Below are 22,567 nucleotides of genomic sequence, written 5' to 3' on the forward strand. Positions count from 1 at the left end.
CTCTCTGTAGCTCCTGAGCGTGACCCTCCGTGCACCCAGCCAGTGCCTTCGTGAGTCCCCTCCTCTTTGCTGTGGCGGAGCCAATAGCCTGAGCTGGAACTCACCTCCACTCCCTGACTACTTTTAATAAATCCTTGGTGTGTTCAATTCCCTGTTCTTGTGTCCGATTTTGGGTCCTAACCAACCAACCACTGAGCCTTACAGTTATGTCATTATCAGGGTCATGTGAATGCCTCTTATTGGCTGTGATTACAAACAGGTTGGGCCACATGGTGGCGTTTGTTTGGATCCCTGATGAAGACTGGATTGCCTCTGGAATCACTAGTTTCCCCTTAATTGTGTTAAATAGAGCAACCGTCTCTACATCTAATATTTTACTTTTCACAAACTGCAGCAAACACCTGTCTGTCTCTCTGCAGCCAGGTAACTCCAGCACCGACTTGTCCTGCTCTCTTTTGTACTCTGGTCCAGTAGACCCTGCCCAGTGGGTGGGGCTTCGTAAAACAGACGGAAAACTGCTTGATTACCTGAGGGTGAGGAGTGATATCACTAAGAACACGAGAGACACTACAACCAATCTGACTGTAATCAGATCTGTTAGCTCTGATAACTTAGCATTATGCTAACCTGTCCCTACAGTATAACCTGATGATGTTAGCGCTGTTAGCCTTCGAGGTGACCATTTACAGACACCAGGAGCTCTACCGTCTCCGGCATAACCAAGTCCCGCACCCCACCAGAACGTTGTTTCATGACATCACCAGGCGTCACCTGGATGACGGATTGCTAAGCTGCATGAAGTACTTCCTCAACTACTTCTTCTACAAGTTTGGACTGGAGGTGAGATGCACACGTTAGCATAGCATTAAGCTAATCTGTGACGGCGCAGCTCTTTCACTGTGGGCAGCACACACACATTCACACACACCGCATACTTCTCTGTTGGGTCGCTGGTTACAGGCCACACACACACTCACACATGCACACAAACACCACATACACACCGCATTTCTCTGTTATGTCGCTGGCTACAGGCAGCGCATACACCTACACCCTCACACACCACACATTTCTCCCATCCGTTCACCAAGTATTTAAAACACCTCATAACTATCCCTCTGTTTCGGGAGGTCAGGGATGCACGCATGGTTGTTCTGCTGTTTCCTGTACACACACATTCACACAAACATTAACCCTTTGATGACACACTGCATGGCCATCTTGTCACCTCGCATTTACAAGTTTGACTTGCAAACAAGGTCTTCTTCTTATAGGATTTCGGCAGTGTAGACGCTGTTAAGCGTATTACTGTCCTCCATAGGTCAGATTTAGATCTAAATTCTGACATACAATCCTGTATCATGTAGAAACTGCAGAACTGCATTGGAGATCAATTCATATTTATCAATGTGTCCAAACAAAGATGCAACATAAAAAGCCTCAACTCCAAGTCCTGTCAATCTAACAAAGAATACTTTACTGCCATTCTTTTGTTAGCCCTCTTTGATTATTTCCCTTAATTCCACTAGACATCTACCCCTCTGCTTAAGCTTTCCTTTGCAATGTGGTCCACCTGCTCATTCCCCCTAACCTAAGTAATGCTGCAAGCAAACCCAATTCTAAAAAACACATTCAAAATGTCATTCACAATGTTAGGACGAGCTGTGGATTGTCCTGCTCTTAAAGTCTCCAGAGCAGCTGAAGAATCAGAGCAGATAGTGACTTATTTAGGTCTAGCTTCCTCAATCCAACATAAAGCCAAAAGAATTGCCATTAACTCAGTAGTGATAACAGAGCTTCCATTAGAAATACGTATAATCTTCAGCTCAATCTGCTCCACATACACCCCAAAACTGGCTCTCCCACTAACTAGATCTCTAGATCCATCTGTAAAAACAATTAAAGTACTCTCACTGATTGACTTAAGATGTACCACTATTCTTGGAGTCACTGTCCTCTTGTCTTTTTCCTGAAGAAATGAAAGCTCAGTTTCAATTCAGGCATCACCCAATAGGGCATAGGTAGCCATCTTATGAGCTCTACATTACTTCTCCATTCCAAGCCCAGCTTCCAAGCCCTCTGATTTACAGTGACAAAAAAAGTATTGTATTTATTACCTGCAATCTCTTGTAACAGACACCTTGCTGGAAAGGTATGACTACACCCCATAAGTTTTACCCACTACTGTAACCCTAACTTAATGTGCCTTAACCATAAGGGCACTTCTCCCATTTAAACAAGTAGGGCAGGGACTGGGGAAGTTCTAAAGGCCCCACAACAAAACCTCAACGCCTTTGCATGCACCACATCTAACTTAGCCAGAACAGTTTTAGAAGCAGATACATACACAAAACTCCCATAATCGAGAGCAGATCTGATCAAGGCCTGAAAAATTAACAACATTGTCTCACTCTCAGCCTCCCACTAATACCCAACCAGACTTCATAACATTCAGAACTTTTTCACATTTCAGCACAATTTTATCTATATGCACAGCCCATGTCATATGCTCTTCAAACCATACACCCCAAATTTAAAAACATTTACCATCTCCAATAAAGACCCATACATATACAGCCCTATATTAGGTAACTTTCTTTTAAAACCAAATACAACATATTTAGTGTTAGATGCAGAAATTTTGAAGCCCCATGTGTTCCCCCATTCCTCTATAGACAATAATGCTCTTTGAATCTCTTTTAAAACAAACTCCACATTACGGCCTCTTTTCCAGATGGCCCCATCATCTGTAATTAGAGACAATCCAAATCCTCCTTCTATTTTGCCAAAGATATCATTAATCATTATATATTGAATAAAACTAGAGTGATAACACTTCCTTACGGGGTTCCGATCTCTATTTCTACAGTCTTTGAACAGACACTACCAACCATTACTTGTATTGTTCTTTTCATTAAAAAATCTTTCAATTAAACATTCGCCCCCTAACTCCCAAGTCAAAAATTTTAATCATTAATCCCTCCTTTCATAGAGAATCATTTGCTTTCTCAATATCCAGGAATACACTCACTTCTATTTCCTTATTGCTAAGTGCCCTTTTGATATCCTGATCTAAAACTGACGCACCTTGTCGACCTTCCCTTCCTCAAGCCATTCTGGACATCAGCAAAGAGTCCTCTAGTTTCTATGAAGCACACTAGTCTGTTGGTTACCATCTTCTCCATTATTTTACAAAGCACTGCTGTGAGTGCTATAGGGCGGTATGAACTAAGGTCAGATGGATTTTTGCCTGGCTTCAAGATAGGGACCATGTTTCCAGTCCTTGGGCAAATAACCCTCTGCCCACACCATATTAAACAAAGCTAAGATTTCATCAAGTACAGTATCATCCAAATGTTTAAAAAACTCATGTGACAACCTTTCTCTCCCCGGGGTAGTATTTGCCCCAGACATAATGGTACCCTTCAACTCTGTTGAGTTGAAGGATACCTGTAAAGAACAGATTAATAGGATTATCGTTTTCTAAACTCCTTTCCAACTTCCACTGATTAACTGTCATCAGCTCAGTTCTGTTCCTACACCTCTCAGCCCCCATTCTCTCTGATCTATGCACTGCTTGAAAGCTATCAACACACGTCTGCTTTTTCCTTAGTGGAAACTGCTACTGTCTCACCGTTCTGTAACACTGGTATCAACCTTCTTTTATATACCCCTGACATTCTACTATTGCAGACCACAAATGCCATACAGGAGTCTCAGGGCCTAACATACCACAAAACTCCCTGCAACTATTCCTCTTTGCGTCCTTTATAACTGTTCTTGCTACTGCTCTTAGCTGCTTGTATTCCATTACATTAACCAACATTGGAAACGTTCTTAATCTTTTATATGCTGTATTCCTACTCCTTACAGCTTGATCGCATTCCTTATTCCACCAAGGAACCAGCATACGAGTCCTAGGTTCCTGCCTCAGAGGAATTGTACTGCAAGTGGCCACATGTATCATGAGACCAATGGATGTATTTCAATTATATACAAAACCCTCATTATCAATCTCTCCCACTAAGCTCTGAACCCTCTCCGGAAATGTATCCCATTTAGCCTGAGAACAGTTAGATCTAGGGGCTTTCTTTTCCACTTCTCTCCTCAAATCCCTACCAAACCTGCATAGAATAGGATAATGATCACTACCCAATGTATACGATTCTATAACATCCCATTCACCAACTCTAGCTAAGTTTGATGAAGCAATTGACAAATCTATATGCTAGCAAGTATTTAACACTACTAACTCATATTTATTGATACATTCTTCTACAATAACACCATTTTTATCTCTATGATCACTACCCCATAAAGGATTGTGTGCATTAAAATCTCCAATCCACCCTACAGGACACCTTACCTTCTCCATTATCTCATCAAAATCTGACAATACCAAAGTTTGACAAGGGTTATAATAATTTAGCACAGTAATAGAATTTTGATTACTCCAAATCTCCACAGCCAAACACTGAAGATTGGAATTAATATCAATTCTCCTATACTGCAACCCAATCTTAACAAAAGTTGCACAGCCCCCACCTGATCTATCAGACTTATCTACTCTCAGACATTCATAACCTGAGGTTACAAAAAATTACAAAATCTAAAGAAGGCTTTAACCAAGTCTCTTGAATACATATCAATTCTGGAGCTTCTTTAAATTAATCAGCAAACCTTTCTAACTCCTGGCCATTTCCTATTAGACTCCGGGCATTCCATTGAAGAATATACCACATTAAGATGCTAATGAGGATCCACCTCATCCGCTTCACCAACATCCTCCATACTGCTAGCTCTTGCCAACTGTGACCTATCAACAGATTGACTCTCCTTCATGTGGTGATGTAATTTTTCTGGCAATTGCAGAAAGATTTTTTTTCCTCTGTCTGTTATCTATCTGGAAGACGCTGAGTCATTGAGGGACTACATTTTTGGTGCTATTCTGATCATCTTGTACATTAATTTATTTAGGGTTAGGGTTAGGTTTTTTTTCATTTTTTCCTTTGTGTTGATATTTGCACTGTTTGTACTTTGGGAAGCTGGTTTAGAAAATTACTGTTGCTATAGTTTTTTCAACTAGTCTTGATGCTTTGTCAAGTCTGAAGTAGGACCCTGCGACTAAATCACTTTCCTGATTTAAACATTCCCGCACTCTTCCGCAGACTTGCTTCCTGTTGGCTGTGAATGTGATTGGTCAACGAATGGATCTGTTTGCTGTAGGCCACGCCCTTGGTCTCATCACCGTCTTATCATGTCGCAGCAGGAAGCGCATCGCCTCAGTTTGGCCCAAGTACTGCTATTTCCTGTCAGGGGTGTTGTGTTTCCAGTATGTGCTTTGTATTGGATTCCCTCCTGCTGCCTGCAAAGGTACAAACTCAACTGATCTCTTCTTGTTGGAATTATTTACTTCACAATTTAGTCCAGAAACCGTCTTAGAAAATGTACAAGGCTTTTATTGTGATTAAAGATTTTTTAAAAAACGTGTGAAGACAGAATGTTTTCTCCCCTGATGGATCAAGAAGCGTTTCTCTCTCACTTCATGTCTCTGTGCTAGGCAAATACTTAATTTCTGAGTTTGGAATTAAAACATTTCTTACAAATGTTAATTATTATTCTGCAATCTGATTTAAATGTGACAATTCAGGAAAATATTCATGTTTTTGTCAAAGAAACAGCTCTGTTGTATTTTCAGATTATCCCTGGAGACCTCCATCCTCCAACGTTGACTCGAATGTGGTGAAGTGGCTCTTCCTCCCTGATCACCTGACCCCACCAAACCCACTCTTCCTCCTTTGTAAGATCATCATCATCATCTAGCATGATGTGTGAAAAACATCCAGAATATAAAGGAATAATTTCATCACATTAATATTTGACTTTTGTAGACTAGTTAGTTTACACACCCACATGGTACAAGGTCATTTACAACAAAGGGTTGCACAACAGAATGACAGTTCAGTCAGACAGTGCATTTTTTCATATTACAGAACATACAGAAACACACAGGGAACACACTGCATGAATCTGCATCTGGGTTAAAGTAAACAACACCAACAAGAGGATGATGATGATGATGATGATGATGATGATGATGATGTGGTCAGCATCTTCACCTCAAACTTTGTGTGTGTGAGCACCAAGCATCGATGTGATACACTCAGAGTCCCGGTCATCTCTTTCAGCTGTAGTCCTGCTCTCTGTCTGATTTATCAATGTTTTGCCAGCCTTAGTACCATTTGTCCATTTAGAAAAATTATATTTTTATAATTCTGTGCCCAAACAGTTTCAGTTCACTTCTACAGGACTGTTGTAAATATGGACAGCTGTACATGTGCACTTGTTATAACATTTCTTATGATGAAAAACTAGGGAGTTCACGACACAGTGAGTGAGCGAGACACCATTCAACTTGTCACAAGTCAAAATATCATCAGAGTGTTTCTGAAGGTTATCAGGTAAAATAGTGACGTCAAGTTATCCGACTTCTTCGGCCACAATATCTGCCCAAACTGGAAAAGACATCTAGGTTTCTACAAAGGGCACAGCGGACAACTCACTGCCTTTTTTAATTTATTCTATTCTGCTTTATTGAAGTTTTCAGGTTTAGGTTTTTAACCTTCAACACAAGTCATAAAGGAACGGATATACAGAAAGGTCACTAAATTAATATGTTGAATCACATTTCAGGAATGATAATCACAATTTTATTTAATAATGTAATTTGAATAAATGATTAACACAAATACATTCTCAAATGCAGTGTCATTACATAATCATGGGTCTACACAATCATAATAAATTGTAGTTAACTGCCAAACCAAATCCACTGACATAATTGATTATAAACATATGTACAAAAATACATAGAAACAGAGGATTTTAACACTCTTCATTATCAAACTTGAAGTCCAAACAATTGAATGTGTGGCGTCTCCACAGCCGCACCGCTCATTACCCTCATTAATTACTAGGGGTGTCACAATTCTCCAAATCCTTGATTCGATTACATTTTTTATCCTAAGGTCACGGTTTGATTCAATTCTCGATTTTTACATTTATTTTTTTAAAGCACATTTTTAGACTAGACTTTTATGCAATATAATATCTGACCATTGTTCACAATGTACCACACTGCATTGTCAAATCTAAAACATTTATTAAGAACATAATGTAACAATAAATTTTATCCTCATTGAATTTAAACTTAAACAAAATAACCTACCATCTAGTTTCTACAGAGCTTGCAAACATAACTCACTGGAAATCCAAAATACTTCCACACCTGCGACTTCAGTGAAAGAGGGGCTGCCCTATTCCTGAAAGGGGCTACACTACTTTTACAACAATGGCAACTGCAGAACAAGTTGTGTTGATGCAGGAGACCCATCAACAGAACTTGTTCTGTTGAAGTTCTGTTGCTCCTGCATCTGCAGTTGCCATTGTTGTAAGAGTGACGTAGCTCCTTTCAGGAATAGGGCGGTGCCTGAGGTGTGAGTGGGCGAGCGAGAGTGAGGGAGTGTGCGGACAGTGAATGTATGGGAGAGGAAGGAGAAGTGAAAGGAGTAGCAGGAGTAGCAACAGCAGTAAAGTGTATAATATAGGCTGCAGTCTGGCTGTGAATAAAAGCGATGGCTCCTCCAGATACAGCAAAGCTCCCTGGTATTATTTCCTGACCAGCTTAACACGTGAAAGGGGTTCACCCCGAAGGTAAACACAAAGTTCGGCCATGGACGAATCAACTCCTCTGTGCTTCCCGACCACGGTCCGGGAGTCGAACAGGAATGGTGTAACACCATGCTGTCGTTTGGATGGCTGTAGCTAACAGCTACTGGCTTAGCTAGTAGCTAAGTTAGAGGAGGTTGACTCGCAGCACTTCAACACGTGTGTGGTTTTTTTACTGCTTGGAAAGCTGACCAGACTGCCATGGAGGCGTGGCAGCAGCGACAATCCCATTTTTTAATTGGAAGTTTGAGACTGTGACTTAATTTCGGTCGATTTCGATTTAAAATCGAAATCATGACACCCTTATTAATTACCAATGATTATCGACTCAGCGGATTTCTTTTTTAAGCCGGACTATCGTGGACTGTCACATTCATTCACTCTTTGGTCTTTCAAATGCTAGTAACTTTTTTTTTTTTTTCATTTTCACTCAAACTCACCTCAGTTCTGCCCTCTTGTGTGAAACGCACAAGACACACAGTTCTGTCTGAACAGTGATATAATGTTGAAATAGTTAATTCTTTATATAGAGTGTAAGAGAAAATCCTCGAGACATGGAAGTTGAAGACCTTTTGACAAGGTCTTTCTTCAGACACCATGTCCCTGTTCACCTTCACTACATGTTCAGGTTTATCAGATCTACCTGTCCCAACTCCTCCCAGGTGACGGTTCTGCCTTTGAAGTTCGGGGTGAGATTCTGAAGTTACTTCTCAGCAGATTCATGTGGGGTCTGAGAATCTGTAATTCTGACTGGAACCAGTTTACCTCGAGTCACCTGAGCACCCAGGGTCACAGGAACACACAAACCCTGTCGATTCTTGGAGTAAAACAGAAAAACTCTTGATTGAAGAAAGAAAATCACAGGCTTCATCTTATTATTATATCATTTTAAATGACTGAGTGTTAGATTATACCTTCATCATTTATATATTTACAAACTTTGGGATTAACCTCAGATTGTGGAGGGTTAGGATTAATTGATTACATCATGTGATAATAATGGAACTTGTCATTTCAGAAATAAATCTTGGTCCTCTCAACAAATTTAGGATGAATTATGTTTTTTTGACAATTTGAAAATCTAGGTTTTTGATTTTATAAAAACTGATTAGATCCAAACAGTTAGTAAATCTAAAGTTGTGGATTGATTTCAAGGTAAAACCTGAATATGTTACATGTTGACTGATGACATCATGATATCTGTTACAGTTGTGTTTTTTTTCCTGATTTCCCAGATGACTTCCTGCTCCTCCTCGGTGCCTCCCTGCAGCTGCAGGTGTTTGAGGAGGAGGTCCAGGCGTCTGTTCAGATCCTTGCAGGAGACAACTGTGAGCTGGACGAAGATGAAGGACACATGTCTGATCTAATCAGACGGCTCCGTCTCAGCACGGTCCCTGACTTCATGATGTGCAGGCAAGCTCCACCCACTGACTGCTTGCTGTCTCCCTATCCATCTGTTTACCCGTGTGACCTTTGACCTCTGTATGTACAGGTCTTACCTGGACATGATGAAAGTGATCATCTTCAGCTACATGTTCTGGTTCGTTCTCACCATCATCTTCATCACTGGGACCACCAGGTGAGTAGGCGTGGATACGGGTAGCTGAATTTCAGAATCTTGGATTCAAAGAACAAAATGTTCGTAAGACCGAAATATTCTGGATCCAGTAAAGGAGTATGTCTGAGTTTTTGTAAAACCTGTAAGGTTGCAAAGGAAACACCTGTGCATCCACTTCAGTCTACAGCTGCTTCCTCTTCTACCCTAACCCTTACATCAGTGAATCTTTGGTTCCAGACTTAGTTGACAGGCTCAGTGAAGTCAATGGGAGAAGATGGAGAAGCACTACACAACTACAGCCCAACATATGTACAATGTATGACTTTTGACAAAGAATGAACGAACGCCTCATTTTTAAATCAGCGCATTTTTGTCCCCTTGAAATTGTGTAGGAAAAGCTCCTGTTTGTCTCTATCATCTCCCATTGACTTCAGTGCAGCTGTCAGCACAGTCTGGTACCAAACACACCAAACCGACATGCATGATTTCAGCAAACAGAACAGCACACACACATACTTGCACAAGTAAACACGCACACAAGCTTTGGAACGATTGCTGGAAGTTACATGATTATTGGGAAAGATACGGAACAATGAAGCAAAGCTCATATTGAAATTTTGGTGATGGTCCAGATCATTACTAAGACACTGTGTAAACAGCTGAGGTTTAAATACTTGGTCAGCCCAGGAATAAACAGAACCCACTTTTTGCAACCCCGTCTCTGTGTCGATTCTTCTCAGAGCTTTAGCTTCAATATATACATTTTGTATACATCCTCTACGACAAGATTCAGTGATGTGATGACCTTTCCCTCTTTTTAAAGTCACTTTTTGAGGTTCCTTCAGGACAAGCATCTTCTGTATTTTTTCAGGACATTCTTGTAAAAGAGATTTTCAATCTCAATGAGTCGTTTCCTGGTTAAATAAAAGTTAAATAAAAAAGATAAAAGTATGGGTTCTCTGGTGGCATGTTTGTCCTCCCTCTTCCAGGATCAGTATCTTCTGTATGGGTTACCTGGTGGCATGTTTCTACTTCCTGTTGGTGGGCGGAGACCTGCTGCTGAAACCAGTCAAATCCATCCTGGTGTACTGGGACTGTCTGATTGGCTACAATGTGTTTGTCATCACCATGAAGAATATTCTGTCGGTAAGATGCATAATCACATTCATCATCGTAATAATAACGATAAACATTTATAGGTGTAGAAAATATTAAAATATTAAAAGAATATTAAGAATAGGCATAACAGTACAAGGCATTGTGCGTGTTGTTTGTGCACAACACAGGTGTAGATGTCTGTCAACACACTGAGGTAAGCTGCTAGGGAGACATTAGCAGCTTTTCCAATATAAAATGTGCAATTGGTACAGTAGCTCAAAACTATTAAAAATGTATTTCACAGTCAAATTATACTTCACAATCTGTATTGACTGTTGAGATTGTTGGAGAGATGTAATGATCTGTGATAGAAGCAGCTCCTCAGTCTCATTTTACCTATAGCACCACCCAGAAGGCAAGGCGATGTCAGGGGTGTGGAGATGGATCAAGAGGTGGTAGTTGGGCTCTGTTGACTGTTTGGGCACCGGTAATGTCCGACTGCAGAGCCTGTCTCTCTGTAGCAGTACAGCTTGTATACCATGTGGTTCAAAGCTGCAGTGGTAGAAGGTAACAAGCCAGTCTTTGTTTAAGTTGACTGTCTTTTGCGATGACGGAAAATTATAGCTATTGTTGTGCCTACATTACCAGTGCTGTGGTACTGGTAGTATGGAGTAAATATCCTCTGACATGTGAATGCCCAGGAGCATGAAGTAAGATGCTCTATCCACCATTTTTCCGGTATTTACTCTTAATTAGCAGTGGTGCATTTTGGGAGTAACATAAATTAAACCATCTGAATGTCATCTCCCATTCCCTTCGACAGGGAGTTAAAAGCAACCTGGTTCTCATTGTTTAAACAGAGGCTCTCATCTTTTTTAAGAGAGGTCTGTGGTCTTTGACCTTTGGTTCCACAGGAAACTGTTTGACTGCATATGAGCAAAAACACTGATATTAACTGCAGAGCTGGAGGAGCATGTGGGGGAAGAGAGGAGGAGGTGAGGAAGGAGTGCTGCTGTGTAAATATTATTAAATATAATAGAAAAACCCTAACCAAATAACCAAGAGGTATGTCTCATTCAACCAGTAAAGGAAGACAGAAAGCAACAGACTGCTTCACCCACATTGTAAAAAGGAGCGCTACTGCAGGTCGTTCATTCCAACTGCTGTAAGACTGTTCACCAATAACTCTTTTTGAAGCACCATTAGCACCTACTTATTTTGCACTAATTTACACTTCTGCCTCCACCATCTTGTGCTATTATCCTGTGCAATAATACTATTTTATGTTTTGTATATATACATATTCATATTACACAATGAGTCTGTTTATTTGTAAACACTGTATTTCAGCACTATTTATTTATGCACCCAACCTCAACAAAGCAATACTTTGACACTTTATTTAAATGTATATAATGCACATTTTGCCTCCTCTATATACTGTACAATGCACATAATGTATTGTCCTTTCTGTATTTATTTTATTTTATTATATTTTATCTTTTTCTCTCCTATTTAAATCTTTTTATAGTATTCCAAGTCCTGTACTTATTGTATGTCTGTATGTCTTTCCACCTGCTATTGTGACGAGTACATTTTCCCAGATGTGGGATAAATAAATGTCTAAAGTCTAAGTCTAAAGTCTAAAGTCTAAGACATTTCAGCACTTAATTTAGCCTGTACTAGTGCTTTTTGTATTTTTTATAAAAACTGTTGTTGTCAAACTTTTTCAGTAGCTCTCTCTCTCTTTGTGTTTGTCTGCCTGTCTATCTCACTGTCTGTTTGCAGATCCTGGCCTGTGGGTTCATTAAGTCGTTGGTATTGAATCACTGTTGGCTGATCCAGCTCTTCAGTTTGGCCTGCACCATCAAAGGATACACCAAACGTATGTAAACCACCTGTGTATCTACCTGTTTGTCTACCTGTCTCTCTTAAATTCTGTTTAATTCTCTGTCATGACCATCAAACCATCAAGTGAAAACGATAAAGAGCAGTAGAGCTTCAGACAAACAACCTGCCTGCTTGCCTGTCTGTCTGTCTGCCCGTTGACGTGTTTGTGTTTCTGTATGCCTTCCGTCCTGCAGCGGAGCAGCAGAGCAGTAAACAGTGTGAGTTGCCGAGTGATGAAGCAGGGATCATCTGGGACGGCGTCTGTTTCTGTTTCCTGTTGCTGCAGAGGAGAGTCTTCAGGAGTCACTACTTCCTGTATGTGGTCCTGGACCTGCAAAATACGCAACTGCTGGCCTCCCGGTATGTACTCACAATCACGTCAGCACACACACATTAATACACACATAGTCACATGATGTTAATGTGTGTGCGCTGCAGGGGGGCGGAGCTCTTCGAGGCCTCCACAGTGAAAGCTGTCAGAGCTAGACTGGAGGTGGAGAAGACATCAATGGACCTGCTGAAGAGACAGTAAGTCACAACCCATTTGCAGTCAGGACCAGTCAGGTCAAGTCCAAGTCCAAACAGATATGAGTCATGACTTAGTCTGAACAGGTTCGAGGCCAAACCAAGTCTGAGTCAAAATGCCCGTGACACTTGCACAAGTACAAGCAGAAGTGTCGAGAACAAATACACAGAATCTCAAGACAGACCAAGCCCCAGTCAAAACCAGACAAGTGTGAATTTAAAGAGGCCAGACAATGAAAGATCAGTCAGCACAACCAGACTGGTTCACAGGGTCGAATAGTTCATTAAGTTTAACATAACAATAATACATAATAAACTAAAAATTAACATTATGACATCAGATAACTCTGCGTCCAAATGATTCGAGTTAATTGAAACACTGTCCGAGTCTGAGTCAAAGTAGGGCTCTGTTTCAGAAAATGGCTTTTGTGAAATCCTGTTTTCTGAAACAGGCCCCAGCACTGAGAGTGAGACAAAGCATTGATGGACACACCTGTTCTCGACACACCTGTCCTCGACCAGGCGTTAATGGAAACACCTGTCCAAGACCAGCTGTTTATCAAAAAACCTGTCCTTGACACTCAGACTGGTCTGGCCTCTGAACCCCTTCCTGTCTCTGTATTTCCTGCAGGATGGAGAGGATTAAATCTCGACAGCAGAAGTTCCGCAGAGGAAAAGAGAAAATGTTCAGTTTGACCCAGGACAGCTTCCATACTGATGGTGTGTAAGCAAAGAGTGGTTGCCTTGTATCAGTGTTACAAACACAGCTGTGTGTTCTGTTGCTTTAATTTTCATGTTTTCATTTTTAGGTCAAGAAAACAGGAAGGGGCAGAAAGAGTGGTGGAGACCCTGGGTAAACCATGCCTCCAGTGAGTCACATGACCTCTGACATCATCAGTCCCCCACTTGTTAATGGGAGAAGTTAGCTGTCTAGTCCGGAATGTCTTAGGAAGTCAGGTGACGCAGTATAAAGAGGGAACACAGGTAGCAGGTTGTGGTGATTGATTGTTTAATTATTATTTTGTCTTGATGTTGATGATAGCTGCAACCGGAAGAGCTAATTGTTTGAGCTGTAGTCTGTCTGAGGTACATTTGTACCACAAAATCACAGCAAAGCCTGGAAGGAGTTTCTCCAAATCTTCTGATCTTCTGTGGTGTCTTAATAGAGATGGTCACTGGTAAATGTGGAGACCTTCTGTGGTGACAATAGAAAACTACCGTGATGATTGTAGAGATCTTCTGTGCTGCTGGGTTCAACATGTGTGTGACACATCTATGTTTCTTTTCTTTTCTTTTCTTTTCTTTTCTTTTCTTTTCTTTTCTTTTCTTTTCTTTTCCAGCTTTATTGACCAAACATGGCATATACAAGCAATCTTATTTTACACACTAATACACATACAGCAATAGGCTAAATGTTTTTGCTGATACTGACCTTCAGGTGATTATCTGATTTGAGGCTGACTATGACATTGTTAATTCTATTAAAATAGGATCTTTTAAAATGTGAGCCACGTAACCTTATGACAGGAAGGCCTGGAAGCTAACTTCTTCAGCACATTTACAGCCATTATGTCTGCACTAGTTGGTCTTTCAAATACCTGTCTGTCTGTCTGCCTGCAGTGGTGAGGAGTGGTGACTACTACCTTTTTGAGACAGACAGTGAGGAGGAGGAGGAGGAGGAGGAGGAGGAAAAGAAAGTTGAAGAGGAGAAGACAGAAAAGGCGCTACCTGAGAAATCAGCCTTCCAGGTTTGAACTTGTCACCTGAGACAAAATGCTGAACGTGTGAAGGAGTCCTTGGCGGGACCATCTTTAGATTACTACTGACAACCTGAAGGCGTCCAGCTGTTGCTATTTATAGTAGATTAACTTCATCTATTGATACATTATTTTAAATATTCATTATCTTCATCTTCATATCAAACTTTTCAATACAAGGTCACAAAATGCTTCACAGAAACTGAATGTCTCTCTAAAGTCACTTAGACTTGTGAGTGTTTCCATATCATCTTAAAAATGTAATAAATAAAATACTTCTCCAAGTTATCAGAAACCAGTTTGGGGGCAGTCAAAGATCTCAGTGTGCTACTCTTGAGTTTTAAAGAGGCATTTAAAGACCAAACTAATAAAACTAAGCATGACACCCTGTTAATCAGTGTTGCTAAAGAAATATTAAAGAGCTGCACCATGTTTCCAATTTTATGACTCCATGGTAACCCGACTACTTACTGCTTGTTTTTGACCAAACCACATTCAAAATGTCCACAACATAAAACCAATGACGTGAAAGGAAAGTGTTGACAGACTTTTGTGTTGAAAATTCATCACTGACCACAAATCAGGCTGAAGATACTATCAGAAAAGCAGTCTACAGAGGACAGTCAGAGCGTATGGATTCTTTAGGTCCGAGGAAATATTGTCAATATATTCTCAAAATTTGGTCTTATGATGATGGTGGTTAAAAGACAGCAGTACGTCATACAGGAAGAAGAGGAGATCAGGAGTGTCAAAAGAAGACTCAAAGTGATGATTTGTCTGTCTGTCGCTCTCACCTGTCGGTCTGTCTCTCTCTCTTAGTTTGTCTATCATGCCTGGATAACAGACTCCAGAACAGCGATGAGAGCTCGCAACAACCAGAAGAAAATGTGGAAGAAAAAGTCGTCAGAACGAAGGAACAGGAGAGAAGAGAAGAGAGGAGGTGGGGAGGAGGTGATCAGGAGGAAGAGGAGAGGCAGAGATAAACAGAGAAGGATGTTTGGATGAAGGTTGTCTTGAGTTTGTAAACATTAGTCTGATGTAAACCATGTTTCAGATGCAGCAGATAAACTGTCGGCTTCTCGTTTACATCATCAGACATCTCAAAAAAAACACTGCTAGCTGCGTCTGGCGGCCTGTGATCAGCCCGTGGTCAGACCGTGGTCAGCCTGTTTTTGCCGAGCTGTTTAGAATGAAACATGAGGATTTATTGGAGATATAAAACATCTTTTTTTGTTTTGGCAGCTGATAAAGGATTTGAATGGTGAAGATGTGTAAGAAGCTAAGGTTTTACAGATCATAAGCTGAGCAAATTTTTCATTCAGTTAGTAATATTCAGGTTCACTAGTGAGGTTTCAGTGATTGAGCCTGGAAAGACTGGGATTATTTTTTATCAATTACAGTACATAAAATATGTATACCCCTAACCCAACAAATTCGTTTCATCAACCAAAACGAAAAATGAATTCAAACAGTTCAAAGAAATTTACTGAGTGAAATGTTAAAGTTAAAAGTAACATGAAATAGAAAATTGGCCAGCAGAGTTCCTCGTAGAGTCTGTACAGCTGCCTCCAGATGTTAAGTAATATACTGTCTATTGTGGTATCATAGAAATAATGTCAATGAAATAATATGACCCCAACAAACAAACACCAGTCTTCTCTCCTTTTAACAATTAAACATTTGATCCACTCATCATGAATGTAGAGTGGTGTGTTGTCCGCGTATTAGTGTAACTGTTCCTCCCTGTGTGCAGCAGCTGGAGTTATAGAAGTGATGGAGGAGATGCAGGAGAACGAAGGGGAGGACGAGGAGGAAGACACAGAGGAGGGTCCAGGTAGAAGTTCCACCAGTGTTAGGTGTCATTACATTTGTATGTCTTTGTAAGATCCTTGTTGAAACTACAAACACACTGTTGGTCTATTAATGTTCAGAGTGACGAGTTACATTCTCCAGTTCAATTGTCATTCATATCGGATCAATACATATTTTAAACTATTTATTTATTTAGGCATGTGTATAGTGACTTTTTTGGCTTGTATTTAGTATTGGTTTTAATGGATTCATGTTGATAAGCAGATTGTATACTGGGCACGAAATCGCTAAAATGTCTTCAAACTGATAACAAGCTGAGAAGAATTAGTAGGTAAAATAAGTGTAGAGTAAGACTTTCACTCTAACAGTGTTAACAATAAGGATGAGTAACATCATCAACTGTCATGTTTTTCAGACACGGTGCTACGTCGGTTCTCAAACACGTTGCGGTTCTGTTGGGTTCTGCTGTCGGCTCTGCTGGACTCTCTGACTGCCTGGCTTAGAGGTCTATGTCAGGAGCACATTGCCATCTCCACCGTTCTTCGCATCGAGCACTGCATGCTAATGCAGCAGGCTAAGCAGGTATACTCAGGACTACAGAAGTGTTGCATCTACAACCGAGATGTATGCCATGGCTGCATCAGTGAGGTTGATTTGTTTTTATTTTTCCAGGGAAATGTTCCTACCAGAGAGGCGATACACATATACTACCAAGAACAGATGATGAAAGGCTCCAGAGAGTCAGACTTGGACTGCCCTATCCATGAGGCCAAGCTGCAGACCTCAACAGATATGGGGAGGGAAGAGGAAGGTAAAGTGAGTCCTGATACAGATGAAGAAGAAGCAGGTCAGTTAGCAGAGGAGAAACCAGAAAATGAACCAGGAGGAGATTATCCAGATAAACCAGAACTAGGACCTGAAACAGTTTTAGGAGCTGATGGTCCTGATGAACCAGGACCAGTATCACAACAGGAAACCTTGGTGGCTCCATCCTCAGCAGAAGGTCATCCAGCCATGGAAGTTAAAGGTGAGGAATACCCTGAATACTTGGTGGCTAAAACCTACAAAAGATGCCGACCAAAACTGTTGAGGATGGCAAGAGTCCAGTCCTTTTCCTGCTCATCATCCTCAGAGGAAGAACACATCAGTGGGACCCACAGGTAGGTTCTTCTGCAGGAACCTAAACAATATTAACATTCATGAACATTGTATATAAATCAAAAGGACAAACACATGGACAGACTGGAGTCTTTTTGTCTTGACACATCTGATGTAGTGGAGTTATGTAAGCATAGCGGTAGTTGTTAACTCTGCAGTTTTTTGCTCAGACGATAAGCATAGCTTAATATTAGCATTAGCACCGCATTAGCTCAGTCACTTAGTATTATGAATTTGTTTTAACAGTGGTGGAGAATCAAACCAGCAACCTCCTGTGGACAAACAGCAAGCTCATACCTTCCCCAGTGCCTCCTCCCTGTCCACCCCCTCCTCACTCACCCTTCCCCCCTCCTACAGCCTTGCTCTGGGCCTGGATGTGCAGGAAGGGGAGGAAGGGGAACACAGAGGTGAAAGGGGTGAAGCGGGATCAGGATTCAGGAGGCGGCTGCTGGTTCACACTCCAGATGAGAGGAGTGATTTCCTGTCTGACTCTGCCTCCACTTCCTGTCCACTGGCATCTCACACTCAGGAGCTGACAGCCAGCGAACTGCTTAGGAACAGGTGAGTCACAAGTGAGTCACAGAGGTCACTTGCCTTTAAGCTGCTGCTGATTCACATGTTGTGTTTTAGGACTTTTTACAATGAGGAGCTTGAGTCATCAGATAATTTCTATAGCAACCAACACCAGCTGCTCCAGCTATGCTATGCTCTCTACAACATCCTTGCAGCAAGGTAAGCTCGGCACCAAAGGTAACTCCACACATTCTGTCTGTCTACTGAGATAATGATTACGTCCCTCTGTCAGGTCAGAGACAGTGTGTTACCTTGTCATCGTGTTGAACCACATGGTGTCGGCCAGCTGCCTGACACTGGTACTTCCTGTTCTGGTGTTTTTATGGGCGACCCTGTCCGTACCTCGACCCAGTAAGACCTTCTGGATGACAGCTATCATCTACACTGAGGTGCTCACTACTCTGCTGCTGTAGCCTGACTTTATTTAAAACATCTGTGAACAGGTATTACACTTAGTCTACCTGTCTGTCTCCCTGTGTCCTCAGGTCACCATCGTCATCAAGTATTTCTTCCAGTTTGGTTTCTTTCCTTTCAACCAGAAGCTGGAGGTGGACCGTGCCAAACCATTCCACCCCCCAAACATTCTCGGGGTCGAGAAGAAAGAGGGCTATGTCTTGTATGACCTGCTACAGCTGCTCGCTTTGTTCTATCACCGAGCCATACTCAAGGTAGAGAACACTAAATTATACCATCAAGTTTTACTCAAGGTAAAGAACCATGAAGTGCTCCATGATTTATTCCACCTTCCACGATCTCCACTGCAGTGCCATGGACTGTGGGACCTGACTGTTAGCATGGAGACTGACGTTCTCCATCACCATGTCGACCAAGCCCATTCCACCCATGATGCTACCACTATCGATTCGGCCGATGCCATCAACACACTGCGGCGACGAGGCAGGAGACGGACACGCACCAGCTCCACCCAACTGCGCTCTCCAGCAGGTAGAATCTAACCCACCTGAACACAGTGGCTTCCTGTCAGTTGGTCAGTAAGTAATATGTAAAGACTTTTGTTGTCTCTTTTCATTTACCCCTCTCCGTAACGTTACGTTCATGAAGTAAAGTCCATTTCCCCCCCCCAAGCTCCAGTCAGCAGTCAACATTACAGAACAGAACCACCCGATAATGGAGGTCACCTCCGGGTCACTGCTGCAGTCAGGTTGATCAACAAGAGTGAAGAGAAATCACCTTTTTAATCCCAGTAATTTAGAAGTAGTCACTGAGCTCTCCTCCTGTCTCCTCTAAATGTCTCTGGATCAGAGCAGAATCTGGTGTCACTCCAGGTGTTTATTCTTCCAGAAGGTCTAGATCTGTAGTGACTGTCTTCCAGAGCAGGACGTTTTGAGCAGCTAAGTTAACAAATTCAGCAATGTCCTGTGATTTACAGGAATTTTTGCTCTACTTGAATATTTTTCAATTGGTGTGAAATACAAATATGATTTTATTGCCCAGCATGAATAGATGCACACTTGCGTCTTTGCAGTGTCTTTGTATGTAATCTCAAAATGCAAAAAAACAGTTTTCCCTTTTGTGGGAACACACCACCAGAGGAGATAATGTGCTGTAACTTGGTGCTCATCTTGTGTCCATGCTCAGAAAAGAGAACGGATGAGACTTAGTTGATACAAGTGTTCAGTGCACCTGTTCAGGCCACTCAATGTGTCGACAGCTTATGGCTTTTTGCTCGTTGGTTGGGTGTATGTTAACAGTCAAATCTCGCCCAGGGTGATGGTTCACATTTTTGAAAAAGCCACCAGAGCTTCTTACTGGTCAGCCTCCTGGGGGAAAGCTTCCGATTCGGGAGGACTGATGTGGATTCTATCCTGGTCACTGATCAGCTCCCAACTCTCACAAGGATCCAGGAAGATCATGGAAATTTAGCTAAGTCTGTCCTTGTACAACCACAGTGAGTGCTATGTATTCTAATCTGTATTCTGAGCAGGAATCCAACATGTTGAGCTTCCTGTCACAGAATCTGATCTTCACAAACAGAACCTGAAGTTGAATTTCAGGTGTTGAGAGTTTCATTATGACGTCGTCTGGATTGTATCTCAGCTTTTTGCAGATGACATCGTTCTGTTAGTTTCACTGATGTGTCAATTAATCTCTTCAAGTTGTGATTGAAATCATTTTACTTGGTAGTCTCAGCAACATCTTCAAAGAGGCAAACCACTGCCCCTTGATGTTGACAGAAGTCAGCTGAGGTGATATGATCATCTGAATTTGTGGACTCCCTGTGGATGATTCTGAAACATGATCTTCTTGGAGGAGACCCCCAATCAAATCAGACCACATGACAGGGATCATCCCATCAGGCCTGGGGAAAGGAGGAGATAGAGGACAGGGATTGGATTGGGACTGGGGTTGGATCAGTGGTAGAAAATACATTCAACAATACTTGAAATAAATGCAGTATTGTTTGGATGCTGTTGATGTTTTACCAGTCTTCTTCATGTGTTTTTCAGGCAGTGTGAGCTCCAGAGCTCAGCAGCCCAGCAAGTTTGATCTGCTGCTTGAGAAACTTAGAGAACTTACCATTAGATGCCAGGTGTACTCTGTTAGCAGGTATGACAAAAACAAAGCTAACAAATGTCCAGTGAAGCTCTTCTTTTCATCTTTTTAATTATTACTTTTGTGTTTGACTTAAGTGAAACCATAATCCCTCTCTCTATCTCTCTCTCACTGTTAGGTGTAGGTCTCTCTACCATCCAGTCCTTCAGTTTTTTAGAGCTCTTGTCCAACCAGAGTACAGTGCTGTCACTGATGTTTACGTCCTTATGTTCCTCGCTGACACCGTCGACTTCATAATCATCGTCTTCGGCTTCTGGGCCTTCGGAGTACAGTTTAATTAACATCAAGTAACACATCACTTGCTCAAGCTTTGATACATTTTGTCTGATTCTACTTAATTTGATTTAAACTTCCCAGAAACACTCTGCAGCTGCTGACATCACCTCCTCCCTCTCTGAAGATCAAGTTCCTGAAGCTTTCTTGGTGATGGTTCTGATCCAGTTTGGTACGTCTACAGCGGTCTGTCTGATACCTGTCTGTCTTTTTACCCTCCTCAATATCTACTCCTCTGTCTTCAGGTACCATGGTGATAGACAGGGCTCTGTACTTGAGGAAGACAGTTTTGGGGAAGTTGGTCTTTCAGGTGATTTTGGTTTTTGGGATTCACTTCTGGATGTTCTTTATCCTGCCTACAGTCACTGAGAGGTAACTCACCTTTACCTGCTAACTCATTAATGTAACAAAGCTGCAGTTTGACTTAGACATTTATGTGTCTGTCTGTCTGTCTGTCTGTCTGTCTGTCTGTCTCTAGGCGTTTCAATCAGAACCTGGTGGCTCAGCTCTGGTATTTTGTCAAATGTCTGTATTTCGGTCTGTCAGCCTATCAGATTCGATCTGGTTACCCAACACGAGTTCTGGGAAACTTCCTGACGAAGAGCTACAACTACCTGAACCTCTTCCTGTTTCAGGGGTGAGTCCCCATCAGAGTCCAACACATACCAAAACACAGCCAACAGTTTGCATAGGTTCGCACAAAGACTAACATCATGAAGAAAACAAACTGTTAGCCTATCTTGGCACAAAAACACAGAGAAACTGTTATCCTAGATTAGTATAAATATTGAAATCAGCAACTGAATCAGAAACTGTAAGCCTGGACCATTTAGATTCAAAATTACACCTTACAAGCCTGTAGAGATGCAGCACCAGTTTTGCACCAGACTGTGTTATAAAATTAACATTTTAACAACATCGTGTTCCAAAATGTTATGTTAAAGTCTCTGACTGTTAATATATGTTACTTCTGTCTGTTTATACCTGTCTGTCTGCCTGTCTGTGTGCTTACAGTTTTCGTCTGGTTCCCTTCCTGACGGAACTAAGGGCAGTGATGGACTGGGTGTGGACAGACACCACCCTGTCTCTGTCCTCTTGGATCTGTGTGGAAGATGTTTATGCCCACTGCTTTGTCTTAAAGTGTTGGAGGGAGTCCGAGAAAGTATGTCTATGTGTACTTACAAATTAATGTGTATTTTTTTGTATTTGTATATAGATTTGTGGTCAGGAGAAGTGTCTATATTTATTGATGTGTATTTTTGAACGTATTTGTACCCAGAGGTACCCACAGCCTCGAGGTCAGAAGAAGAAACGGGTGGTTAAGTATGGGATGGGCGGTCTGATCGTTCTCCTGCTTATCTGTATCGTCTGGTTTCCACTGCTCTTCATGTCACTCATTAAATCTGTTGCTGGAGTCGTCAACCGACCACTCGACGTCTCTCTGACCATCACACTAGGAGGCTTCCAGGTAAATTCACCTGCAGTGACTACGCTCTACTGACTGACCTACACCAACTCACTTGTACCGAGTAAAAATGGTCCTTTGTACTGTTGTTGATAGTAACTGCATTAGTATTTACAGTATCAGTGCTACAACTGCTGTATTATGGTTGATGGTAGT

At 41.5% G+C, this 22,567-nt stretch overlaps 1 protein-coding gene across 5 annotated transcripts in view; it reads left to right on the top strand.

Annotated features, from left to right (window-relative positions):
- The window catches only part of LOC119008577 (piezo-type mechanosensitive ion channel component 2-like), a 48,081-nt gene that overhangs the window by 18,542 nt on the left and 6,972 nt on the right, over window positions 1-22,567 (top strand). For 3 of the 5 annotated variants that reach the window (XM_037079034.1, XM_037079036.1, XM_037079037.1), the window contains exons 20-48: window positions 420-533; window positions 640-840; window positions 5,169-5,373; window positions 5,699-5,800; window positions 8,964-9,141; window positions 9,221-9,307; window positions 10,276-10,432; window positions 12,173-12,269; window positions 12,469-12,634; window positions 12,713-12,802; window positions 13,431-13,519; window positions 13,609-13,668; window positions 14,420-14,547; window positions 15,376-15,496; window positions 16,310-16,390; window positions 16,784-16,950; window positions 17,041-17,528; window positions 17,773-18,087; window positions 18,157-18,258; window positions 18,332-18,488; window positions 18,585-18,767; window positions 18,864-19,044; window positions 20,568-20,667; window positions 20,792-20,939; window positions 21,031-21,118; window positions 21,192-21,318; window positions 21,425-21,583; window positions 21,961-22,108; window positions 22,226-22,414. In XM_037079034.1, coding sequence (XP_036934929.1) covers window positions 420-533; window positions 640-840; window positions 5,169-5,373; window positions 5,699-5,800; window positions 8,964-9,141; window positions 9,221-9,307; window positions 10,276-10,432; window positions 12,173-12,269; window positions 12,469-12,634; window positions 12,713-12,802; window positions 13,431-13,519; window positions 13,609-13,668; window positions 14,420-14,547; window positions 15,376-15,496; window positions 16,310-16,390; window positions 16,784-16,950; window positions 17,041-17,528; window positions 17,773-18,087; window positions 18,157-18,258; window positions 18,332-18,488; window positions 18,585-18,767; window positions 18,864-19,044; window positions 20,568-20,667; window positions 20,792-20,939; window positions 21,031-21,118; window positions 21,192-21,318; window positions 21,425-21,583; window positions 21,961-22,108; window positions 22,226-22,414 — 4,428 coding nt within the window. Of the gene's footprint in view, window positions 1-419; window positions 534-639; window positions 841-5,168; window positions 5,374-5,698; window positions 5,801-8,963; window positions 9,142-9,220; window positions 9,308-10,275; window positions 10,433-12,172; window positions 12,270-12,468; window positions 12,635-12,712; window positions 12,803-13,430; window positions 13,520-13,608; window positions 13,669-14,419; window positions 14,548-15,375; window positions 15,497-16,309; window positions 16,391-16,783; window positions 16,951-17,040; window positions 17,529-17,772; window positions 18,088-18,156; window positions 18,259-18,331; window positions 18,489-18,584; window positions 18,768-18,863; window positions 19,045-20,567; window positions 20,668-20,791; window positions 20,940-21,030; window positions 21,119-21,191; window positions 21,319-21,424; window positions 21,584-21,960; window positions 22,109-22,225; window positions 22,415-22,567 lie in introns of those variants that run through there. The other 2 variants (XM_037079035.1, XM_037079038.1) reach the window with 2 other exon arrangements.

Source organism: Acanthopagrus latus, chromosome 19 (genome assembly GCF_904848185.1).
Source record: "Acanthopagrus latus isolate v.2019 chromosome 19, fAcaLat1.1, whole genome shotgun sequence".
Lineage (NCBI taxonomy): Eukaryota > Metazoa > Chordata > Actinopteri > Spariformes > Sparidae > Acanthopagrus > Acanthopagrus latus.